Here is a 12,411-nt window from a genome sequence, read left to right on the forward strand (position 1 = left end):
AAGCTACAACTGTTAAGCTAGATTAATTACCTGTTTGTTTAAGTATAACTTACACATATAAAAACTGCCTAAAAAATTAGAAGAAAAATAATAATACAAATGTGACCTACTGAGGTTGGATCTGCCTGACGAACACTGCACACCATACAACAGCAAACAGTACTGTACACTACACATGGTTACTTAAACCAGTTTGAATGTGCCAAGAAACAAAGCCCTGCAGGCTCTAATCAAAATGCAGTTTTATATTTGCATATGCAACAGAAGGGGTTCATGTCCAGCCTGAGTTGGACCAGTTCCTAATTATACTAGCTATAGTTCAGCCCGATTAACTGTAGTTTGACAGCTTTGAGCCTCAGGTCTGTGTGCCAAATTCTTTTACATCTTGTTGTTCCAAATATATCCAACTATACTATCCACAATCATGTGAGCTATACGAGCACTGTAGAAGCTAAAGGTGAACCATGCTGGGTGGTGATAGGCTGTGTCTGAGAGACTGGATTAGGAAGGTTCTGGTGACAGAGCCAGAATAAAGTGTATGTACAGTAGCAGTAAATAATAAGACTGAGCTACTCACCGACAGCAGATACATGCTAGAGCACTGCAAGACTCCAGCCAAGATCCTGGATTCTGCTTGCCAAGTGCTGAGTAGGGCAGCACAGTGGATTAACCCCACAGCAAAAAATTCATCCCAAGAGCAGCAGGTTTTTTCCCCTAAGCTGATGCCATCATAAAGATAGCAGCAGAAAAACTTCTATGAATTCTGTACCCATATTAAAAATTATGAGTTTTAAACTGTCATTGGTTGCTTACATTTTTTTTTTTTTTAAAGAAAAAGAGAAATAAAGAAAGATTTTTCCATTTCTGCCCTTTTTCCATTCAAACTCAACTCTGAAAAAGTTGGGATGCTGTGTAAAATGTATATAAAAACAGCATCAGCAAATCACATAAACCCATATTTTATTCAAACTGCAAGACAGAAAATATATCATGTTTAAACTAAGTTTACTGAATTTAATGGATCCAACAGGTCTCAAAAAGGCTGACACGAAGTAGGCGTGAAAAAACCAACAAAAAAGCTTGAGGAAGATTGTTCTGTGCGAAGTGGAAAGCTGTTCTGTGCTCAGTCAAACTGAAATATAAACTGAATTGGAAAATACGGAGACCACATTCTTCATTCAAAAGGAGCAGGACCATCCAACTTTTTATGAGCACTCTCTCAGGATGCATTTAACAGCATGGCTTGTAGTAGAAGAGGTCAGGTGCTGAACTGGCCCACAGTCCAGACCTTTCACCAAACAAAACCCCAGACTATTGAGCAGCTAGAACCCTATATCAGACAAAAATGGAACATTCCTCTGCTAAATGTCCAGCAGCTGATCTGATCAGTTCACAAATGTCTTGACTGTTGTAAAATAAGAGGGGATGCCAAAAGTGGTAAACAGCTTCCTGAGATGTTTTGCGATGTTTTGAACTCACACATGGACTGTCAACACAGTTCCATCCACTGTGCAATACTTAATTTTACGTGCAATAACCCACACTGTAAATACATAACACTATTTATTTTTTACATTTTATATTTTTTCTGAATACTGTTCATATATATATGAAAAATAGTGCTGCAGAAATTGTGCACCTCACCCCCTTTTCTTTTCCCACATGTTTGCACTGAGTAGGAGATGCTCTGTATCTCATTGCATATCTATACAGTTAGGGATGGGTACCGGTGTCCGGTGCCATGATGGCACCGGTTCTGACATAAACAGTAGTAACCAGACCGAAAAGCAGCGCACATTTCGGTGCTTTATTTCGGTGCTTTTTTTTCCCGAGCTGTGATACACTTCTAGCCAATCATTTTACGTTTCCCAGGATAGTAGGCGGGGCCAGGTACGTACGTTCTGTTAGAGCAGAGCTACAGATTAAAAATGCTCAAGGCGAAGCGGTCAAAAGTCTGGCTGTATTTCACAGCAAAAGATGCAAACTCAGCAGCCTGCAACAAGTGCTTTAAGCTGATACTGTGATACTGTCAAAGGAGGTAACACCTCAAATCCGATGAAACACCTGGCGACACATAGCGTTTGTTTTTTTTAAAAGCCCAGAAATGCGCCGTATGATAGCTTGCTGCGAGACCTCACACCGAGCGCATCTACTGTGCGTGGGTTGCCTGTTATCTGACCCGGAGTTAGCAATATCCCCCAAAAACCCCGAAGAGGAGAGTCCTGGCCCCTAGCCCTGCCAGTGTAGCAGAAATGATGAGGATGATGATGCAGCAGCAGCCGTTCTTCTCTGCGTGAGTAGCTTAATGTTCGTGTGTAATTTACGTTGAGTAGGCTAACCACGTTATTACATTAATGCACGTAAGGTGAACTAGCAAACATCATCATAGCTACATTCGGCTGTCCTCTTGTTTGATGGCAGATACTCCCTTCACCCTGGCCAAAAAGGCTAAAATGACCAAAGAAAAAGTGGAAAACAGCTGAACATGAGAGGTTTAGGACAAAGTTTGTGTTTTTTCCATTGATTAAGCACTGCTTCCAGCCAAGAGTGATACCATATATGCCCCATAGCTGCAGAAAAGGCTAACATTGTTATCTTTTTACAAAAAACAGCTGAACATGAGAGGTTTTTGGACCAATTTTGTGTTCTCCATTCTTTAAGCACCGGTTTGAGCACCGTTTAAGCACCGGCACCGTTTCAAAAGTACCGATTTGGCACCGGTATCGGATAAAACCTAAACGATACCCATCCCTATATACAGTGACAATAAAGGCATTCTATTCTACTTTACTGCCATCAAATTGAAAATGACTTTATTAACTCTTTAAATTGTACATTTTCTTGCTTTAAACATTCGATTTGCTCCAATATCCTACTGTGAATAAAAACAGGTTTACAGGTTTGTAAACCATTGCATTATGTTGTTATATACATTTTACCCCAACGTTTTGGGAGATATGGTTATAGGTTTTCTTGCAGGTGTTAACTAGCGAGGTAGCTGGATTCTTGAGCTACTTGAGCTCAGATTTAAGACAACTCCCAATTGGTCAGATTAATCTGCATCATTTATGGGTTACTAGAGCCGTATATTTAGGTCTCTCAAAAACTGGAGAGTGCTTCATCAGTGAAAGACGAGTTTCAATAACTGTAACTGATTCTGGTGGTGGTGGTTCATTGATCTAATTTGTTGAAGAGACAGACAGATGTTCATTCAACGTGTTTTTTTAAGTGCCTGCACCAATCAACAAAGTTTCAAGGGAAAACTTTCCAGATGGTTCCATGTAAAAACACCCCAGAATGCTCCACTCCTGTTCACCGGTTAGTTGCCAACTTACAGTGTTTGTTAAGTGCCGAGTAGGCTGTAAAGATTGTTTTTTTTACTAAAACTGCTGCTTGCTGTGGTTCTGATTTTCTGGCTTTTCTGAAGCTTGAAAATCAAAACCGCAAATATACCACAGCACTCCATTAAGTTGGCTGACAGTACAGTGCAGTCATGGTTAAAACCTAAGCTTACTTGTGTTTTATCGTAGGCTCAACTCAATAACTGAATCCATTCCAGAACCATATGAACCTAAATCACATCTCTCGTTTTTCAGATTACACCTGTAATCCATGATTTATGAGCGGTGTTTCTACCTTTGAGTTGTTGTGTCTCTCTACTTTGTCACCATCCTTCTCTTTCTTCTTCTCCCGCTCCTTCTGTGAACAAAATGAATGGATAGTGTGAGACAGTGGCGTATAGTTGGTGCCACCAACACACATATCCATTTAACTCATGTACACACATTTATGTGGACCCGTTGTGCTCATTTTCAGCTCCACATTTTTATTCTTTGACTCTACTAGACTAGCTTTGCACGATTCCTAGTTGAAATTGTTCTTATGCAAGCATGCTGGACCCTGCAGCCCATCAGTTCATCCTCTATGTGAAACCAGTTGTTATAGCTCCTCTCTTTTAAAGCCAACTTAATTCTGATTGGCTGTCACATGCAAATAGAAGGTAAACTGCAGGTGGGTGGGGTTCTGTGTCTGAGTGGAGCGCATTTATCGAAAGACTAGAAAAACTATCAGCAGCCTGAGTTTTGGCCCACAGGGATTACACAGTCACCTCATTATATGAAACTCTGGCCAAGTGTAATGTCCACCACTGTCACAATATGACAGAAAATAAGGAAAAGCATAATAAGTCCATACTAAGCCTGGGTCAGTGTGGTTTTTTGACTGGAATTCTGGTTATACAAGTCCCTTCTTCTTCTTCTTCTTCACATTGATATTTACATGCAGGGTGACAACTGGAGCTCTTTTTGGCTCAAATAGACATGAAACTGATGAAAGCCGCAGTACAAAATGACAAGCTACCAATGGAATCTGAAAAACTTAATTTTGGAAACTGCAATTTCTTAAAATGAATTGGTAACTTTATATTACGGCCCATGACTAAGGCTTGCAAGTCCCCTGTAATAGAATAAATTTCAGTGTGTATCAAGAAGAATCACAGTGCTTTAATTACAGAGCTGTTCACCGGTACCATCAAAACACGTGCTGCTAGACTCGACCCCAGACATGCTCGCAACAACTGCAAGTTGTGTTTGTGAAACTACATTCAGTAATGTATTTTAAAATTCACCTCAAACTTCAATCAGATGATTTAGACCAGTGTTTCCCCAACTTTGGAGCCGCAGCACATATTTAACATGAGAAAAATCACACGGCACAATGTCACAAAAAGCATATTGATCATTTTCCCCCATGCAGAAGGTATAGCAGAATTGGCTCGGTTTGTCCCCAGTACACCGTTTTTGCTTTCATCTGGGACCAATCAGATTGACTGCTTTTTCTTTTCAAATATTTATCCATTGCTATTACGCCAGCTCGAAGCCGACCGGGAGGTCGAGGCACGATGTGCCGGGAAAACAGTGTTCCTCCCGGCCGTAGCAGGTCTCGACCTCCCGTTAGCTTCGAGATGGTGGGTGTCAGATCTCCGAAAACGTTGGAGCACTTTTGCAAATATGTGATGTCTTGTAAACCGAGCAGATATCTGACGTTTACACAACTACATTCACGCCTCAAAATATCTTAAAAGTTTATTTTGTGACCCAGAAAGAGTAATATTACAACTAAGTAGCTGCCGCCATTGTTGGAATTCAACTTTTGCGAGATCTCGCAAAAGTTCATCGTAATTTTTTCTCTCCCATGTCCCTTGCGGGGCTCCGTAGGAAACACTGATTTAGATACACCCTGTATTTTATTTGAAATTTAAGCAAAATTACATTTACCTATAATATTTAAAGTTCACCACATAAGGAGGTAATGAGGCTGATTTACACAAAAAAATAAAATAAAATTATTTACAGTGTAATTTGTGTCTCTTTTCCTGTAAAATACCCAGAATTTTGGCACCACCTTAAATTTCTTATGCACTACTTACATTTACTTATAATGTAAATTCTTGTTTCCTGTAAATGCACTACTTAAAATGATTTACACAGTAAGTATTAAATAATTAATTTAATTATGTCTTTGTTTTCTGTAACAACCTGATGTGTTACTTCCTTATTCTAGTGTGCCTGCCTTTAAGTATTTGGAGGTAAATATAATTACACTGTAATTTCAAATACCTTGAAATTCAATTTAGTTACAGGGGAATTATGCCCCTATTTGCAGGTGAGATTATTAAGTGTTACTAATTAATTAATTAGATGAATTTGGCAGAACTGAGCAGCTTAAGAGCACCAAAGTTCATTCCTACCCCTGACCCTGTTCTCCTCCATGACATCAGGCTGAAGCTCATCAGCACAGAATTACATAAAACAAAATTTGAAATTGGTAAAAACCATAAACCATCGTGACATTATCTGGGAGAGTTGCGTGTTTCTATGCTAAGTGGGATATTGCTGATAGCAATAACTAACATGGCAATAATAAATAATTCAATTAAACCTCCTTAATTTTCTCTGCTTAGCTCAGGACAATATTTACATCAGCAGAAGTTAAAAACTCCAGGTAACATTAACTATAATAATGCATGTTTACACACTTGCTTGACCATACATGCATACAATTTGTAGCAGTTATTAACAGATTTACAATTCTACACTCAACAATTCAGGTGCAACAGAGCAAATCAAACTGATAATTACAATATTTTCCTGACACACTGAACTGACACTTTGCTGTCCCCTGTGATACTATAATTAACACGTAATACTGCTCAGGAATCGAGAAACAAGCCACTTTTCTTCACCTGATAGTGTTCTATATGAGAACGCATAAGTTGGACTGGTAAAATTTGCTGTACCTCATAGCACGTCGGAAACAATTACATCCCTTTCCTTAATGTGATTATAAATGCAGACTTAATGTGCAGACATTATTAGCGCGCAGAGTCGCTGTAATGTTTTCAGGTTAATGCTGCTGTCTTGCTTTGTTATATGTAAATGAGTCAGCACCGATGCCAACAGGCTTTAACTAATGACTGTCAGGACGCCGAAGAGGAAAGCTTTAGTTTAGCAGGTAAAGCCTACAATCTAGCCATCATGACAACAATAACCGCCTCATTCTCTCCCTCGCTGGCTCTATTCTCACTGCAATTACTTGAACATCAGAAACAATAGCTTCATGATCATCAGAACGAGCACTGAGGGCATCTGCTGTTATTATGGACATTGTATCTTTTGTGAGCATATGAAGTCAGCGGTTCTTCTTTGTTTGATTGTTTTGTTTTTTAAACTTTAGAATAGTGGTATGAAATATTAAAAAGCAAATATATTATAAAAAGAAATGTCCAATGTCAAGTACTGTCACAGGGGAAAAATTTGCTCTTGAATTTTAATTCCGAATCCTTTGTGTCTCTCAGGGGAAGCGACAATAGCTGCTGTTTATACACGAGCAGCATAACAGATACTGGTCTCAGTTCTGCTTCAGCTGCTTCTTGGCTGTTCATTTACAAGACATTGGCTGCATCTTCCCTTATTGTTTTCATATCAATCACCAAGTTAGAGTATATTATCATGAGGCACTGGCAGGCGGCAAACTTCTAACTCTATCATCTATGAGCTAATGAGGCTAGCATTGCTTCAGAGGCATTAACAGGGTATTATAGTCCCATCTGATCATCACTAATAAAACACAATAAATTGCGGCTGGGATCCTTTGCCTGCTATTATGCTGGCTATGATTCTAACTTGATTTTTTGTTTTGTTTGCTTTTTAAACCAGTTTCCCTCTGGTTGACCAGGGTAAGCCAAAATAATACAGATTCTCACTGGGTTCTCATTGGCTCCGCTTTGAGAGTCACCACCATTGCCAGGCAGCATATCAAAGACATTTGTGCAAATTACTTGCATGCTGTGTGGTCAAATGTTTGTGCATGTTGGAGCCATCAGTGCTGTCTTTACTAGACTACTTGTTACATTACCTTTGCATTTTCCCATAAAAAGACCCGAAACACACCGTCTCAGAATTACCACTTAACAGTATTACCTATAGGCTACAGACCAACACAAATCTCTATTCTAATGAGGACACACATAAGATCTTTCTCTTCGTACGTTATGAACACAAAGCAAAGATGAAGTAATGTCAGAAGTAAATGTTGCTCACTGGCTAACAGTGTTAGGATTAATGTGTAACAGGCAGAATATTCAGATTACCGTTTTTGTTGTAATAAATAACCAAACAAACTTTTGCAAATAGGCAACCTACTATCATACCACGAAGCTCCTGGCACACAGTTTTTGTGCTGATGTTAATGCCAGAGGAAGTTTGGAACTCTGCAGTTACTGAGTCAGCACAGCACTGGTGATTTTGACACCCACTCTGTAACATTACATGGTCTCCCACTGCATGGCTGAGCTGCTGTGGTCCCTCCACTTTGCAGTAATACCACTTACAGTGGATTGTGAAAAGGGGGAAAAAGTTTCAGGGCTCAATGCAGCAGTGGCCTCCTATTATGATACCACACTCCAATTCAGTGAGCTCCTTAGAATTACCAAATTTGTTTCAAAATGTTTATAACATGTATGTAAGTATTCACAACCTTTTCCATGACACTTAAAATTGGAGGAAAAATTCCATGACCCTAAGCACACAAGACAAGATAACAAAGGAGTGGCTTCAGGATCACTCTGAATCTCTTCGAGTGGCCCAGCCAGAGCCCAGATCTGAACCCAAGTAAACATCTCTGCAAAGATCTGGAAATGGCCAGGCACCAATGCTCCCCATCCAATCAGATGTTGCTTAGAGGTTCTGCACAGAAGAATGGGAAACTGCCCAAAAATATGTGTGCCAAGCTTACAGCATCGTACTCAAAAAGACTCCAAGGCTCCAAATGTTGCCAAAGATGCTTCAATTAAGTGCTGAGCAAAGGCTGTGACTATATATGTACATGTTATATTTGTGTGTGTGTGTGTGTGTGTGTGTGTGTGTGTGTGTGTGTGTGTGTGTGTGTGTGTGGGGGGGGGGGGGGGGGGGGGGTATTTTTTATAAATTTGCAAATATTCCAAACAAATGTTTTCAATTCGTCATTGTGTTTGTATTGTGTGTAGAATTGTGTGAAAGGAATTTAATCCATTTTAGGATAAGGCTGTAAAACTGGATGAAGAAGCACCTAGTGTGATCGAGGACTCTTCCATACTCCAAAAAAACAAAACACATCTGAAATCTAAGGCTGAATCTTCTGAGGGCAGGATGGAAAGATCCAGGACTGGACCCAGCTGGTTGGCCAATGATCAGAAAGAGAATTAAAGAAGCTTGTCTCACTTGTCTCAACATGACACTAACACGGGACTCAGACATAAATCTGGAAGACTACACGGCACAGCAAGGCACCACCACACCAAAGGGTGAAAGAGGAGATGTGCACCTCCTGTCTGCTCTTGTCAGTCTGCGAGGACGGCGAAGTGGTGGGAGGAGTCGCTTCAGACGACTTCGGCTGAAAGACAGAATTTCAGACAGAGGGTTAGACATGAAGACGAGGAGAAGGGGGAACAGAAAAAAATCAAGAGAGACGAGAAGAACAAGGAGGGCACAGTATGGAGAGAGAGCGAGACGGAGGGGGAGGAGAGTGAAGCAGAGACAGGAGTGACTTAATTAGAGGGAACGAAGGATTTTCTCCACTACAGCAGAGTAGTCTTTGCTTCAGGAGATGCAGCAAACCAAGGTTATATTCAGCCCCGCAGCTGCACAGGATGAATAGTCTCTAAATAGAGACTCACATCACACACAAACCCACAGTTACTGAGTGTAGGGACGACCTCTATTAACCTGCCGTTGACCTTCGAGACAGACCGACAGCTGGGTTTGCATTGAACTCTGCAGCCAACCAGCTACAGTAAATAGTTGTTTTTCTGTCCATCACATCGTTTCATAGAATAGGAATCAGCTATCAGGCAGCATGACAGTAGCCACATCCTCCTCTGACATTACAATTGTGGAGAAGTTGAAAGGTTGTTTGTATTGTCTAGTAGCAGACATCCCCCAAGGACTGCCACAGATACCAGACTTTTTCAGGAGCAATAAATTCATGAAATAGTCTCATTCTTCAGCCCTTGGCAGGAAATGAAAACCTATTTTCTCTGTATGCTTTTTCCTCAAAGAGATGAGTGAAATATTTGGTGATTTCACCTGACATAGATCAGTGCTTTCTACTCACTGATTTAAAATATCGATTAAATCATTTCCAAATAAATGACTTTAGATCTGACTAATTCTTATTTAGTCATGGTAATTTAACATAACATTTAACAAGCACAAATTTAGAGGGAGTTTGAGCTGCATTAAGTTTTCTTCTTATTTACAGCGATCGGGCATAACATGATGACCATGTGCCCAATACTGTGTTGACCCGACTTCTGCTGACATACAGTATATGAGCTGTAAGGCTGCACGATCAATCAAATAACAGATAGCTGTTAGCAGGGAAATTTGAAAAGAATATGGTCCACAAAGGTTCATTTCCATCGCTGCAAACATCTGCATGCATAATATATTACAGATTTCGTGTTTTTGGCACAGAATTCAAACCTTATATTTTGTTGATTTTACACGTTTGCATTCTGCAAAGAAAATCTATCGCGAAAGGCAGCCCAACACCAAGGAATGAAAACACAATTTCTACAGTAATTACTGCCATTTTCAGTCCGTCTTCAAAATTCATACCAATCCAATCCCATCAGCCACTTCATCACATAACAGTCTAAAACCTTCCTGGCTGTAATGAGACATGTCAGTTAGCAGATTTAAGTAAACAGTTGTGATGCTACCTTGCCTTTGTCTTTATCTGTTCCTTGTTTTTTTTTTGCCATCTGTCTGTTTGCTGCCTTTCTACATGCGCCACGGCTCCAGCTACCTCCCTCAAGATTTGCACATCGTCTCCACTTACTGCCTCTCCACACAACAGCTGAACAGAGTAATTATTCCTAAAAGCAGCAAAAGTAATGAGGTCATAAAAGCACTAAAAATATATACATTTCTTTTGCAGTCTGTTACGTGGGTGAAAATGACACAGTGCACCGCCTGAGCTGCGTGGAGCAACAGGGAAATGTTTAACAAGATTTTGCCCAGGACCAGTATAAATGAAAACCATAAAAAGCGAGAAATGTTAGGGTCTGAAATTACTTTAATCATGCTCTCGTGATAAAACTACAATTCACACATACTGCAGGAAAATTAGAGAACTCCTGGGTCTAAATTTTAACTCCTTAATGTTAGCAAGATACAACCCCCTCAACATTACTGAAGCATTGTAATATCATCTTGATGCAGAACAAAAAGCAGCATCCGAAAAAAGCTTTGAATGCTCTTCATAAAGCCTGGAGAGCTATTCCTGAAGTTGCCTCACAGAGTTCAGGCTGTGCTGAAGAATAAAAGGAAGCCATACAAAATATTGACTTTCAAAATCGTTAGAACTGAACTTCTAAACTGAACTTCCATGGATGTTTGTAGTCTAAGGAGCTTGGGGGAAAAAAGCGTCTGGACTTCTTTAGGTTTCTTGAAGACGTTTCACTTCTCACCCGAAAAGCTTCTTTAGTTTTAAGAGCAACTGGTGGAGAGTCAAAGATTTTAAGCCCTAAGGGAGTGTCCCCAAAGAGGGTCATGGACCCTGTATTGATCCTCTACCTAATCACCTAGCCTCACCCTATCATGTGATTTCCTAAGGTCAAATGGCCCAGGAGGTGAGTGGGCATTAAGGTGTCTGGGAAGGGATCTCAAAACTGGATTATAGATGGCAGAGGGTGTCGTAAGCCACCGCCTCTGTTCAAAGATGGTTGTTCACAGTGGACATAGATGGCTTCTTTCACTCCTCTTTCAAACCATCTGTCTTCTCTGTCCAAACCCACACCCGTTTTCACACCTTGGCTCGTGTGATTAGGTAGAGGATCAATAGGGGGTTCATGACTCTCTTGGGGGACTCTCCACCAGTTGCTCTTAGAACTAAAGAAGCTTCTCAGGTGAGAGGTGAAAATGTCTTCAAGAAACTTAAAGAAGTCCAGACTCTTTTCTTTCCAAGAAAGACTCCGATGACCTGGATGACTGAGAACCTTCACAGACACATGGATGTTTGTACGTCTCATTTTCCTATCACACATTACTATATCTTAAAGACTAACTTTCTTAACCATTTAAATCAGCAGGCCTTTCAGACGCACTGATAGAAAATGACCAGAATTCAAAAAACAAGGATGTGGCCACTTCATTTCAAAATTGCAAAAAAAACAAAGAGTAAATTTTGGACATGTATTTCTGGAGACCCCAGAAGAATATAGAGCTTTTTTTTCATAAACATTACATTGGGGATTCTGTGGATAATTATGCATCGTCTCATTTCAGGATAAATAATAAACTATTCAACCAAATACTGCTGCTTTTCCACATGTATAAATAACTGCATTGCTTTTTTTAATATCCTGCATGCCATGTGATGCTGCAGGTGGTTCAGATGTGAATCCTACTACAACTATTACATATTTTTGTATTTTCACAGGCATCTGTGCATATTTGTTGTTACAAAGTAAAAATAGTACCTTGTGATCATGCGGATTAAAGGTGGGCCGACTGCTGTGGTGGAGGTTTGGATTGTAATTTACAGTTTGCATTCACATCCAAACAATTTGTGATGTTTCCAACTAAACACTGAGCTTTCTGTTACTTCAACCAACCTTCAATTTGTTTTACACAATGCTTCCATCTGTTGCATTCCTATTAATTGATTAGGACTGTAGCAGTCACATTGACAGACATCGAGATACTGTCAGAATTTTATTCCTGTTGTTACGAGGACAGCTTGAAACTTGTCTCACTGTGAGATGAAGCACCAAAGATATGAAGGAAGAAAAAAAAGAGATAATGTCGCAACTCTTTTTTATATTTTATTCTTTTTGTCTTGGAGAATCCAAAATAGCAAAGTGTGTAC

The 12,411-nt window shown here is 39.9% G+C and overlaps 1 protein-coding gene across 4 annotated transcripts in view; it reads right to left on the minus strand.

Annotated features, from left to right (window-relative positions):
• The window catches only part of smap1 (small ArfGAP 1), a 169,952-nt gene that overhangs the window by 110,257 nt on the left and 47,284 nt on the right, over positions 1–12,411 (minus strand). Inside the window, exons 5-6 of one of the 4 annotated variants that reach the window (XM_082557642.1) lie at positions 8,863–8,931; positions 3,637–3,699 (exon numbers count right to left, since the gene is read on the minus strand). The exons of 1 other annotated variant lie outside the window; for it this stretch is intronic. In XM_082557642.1, coding sequence (XP_082413768.1) covers positions 3,637–3,699; positions 8,863–8,931 — 132 coding nt within the window. The remainder of the gene's footprint in view (positions 1–3,636; positions 3,700–8,862; positions 8,932–12,411) is intronic. 2 more of the 4 variants (XM_082557643.1, XM_082557644.1) reach the window with 2 other exon arrangements.

This window comes from Aulonocara stuartgranti (assembly GCF_965226115.1).
Source record: "Aulonocara stuartgranti genome assembly, chromosome: 13".
In the NCBI taxonomy this organism is placed as follows: domain Eukaryota; kingdom Metazoa; phylum Chordata; class Actinopteri; order Cichliformes; family Cichlidae; genus Aulonocara; species Aulonocara stuartgranti.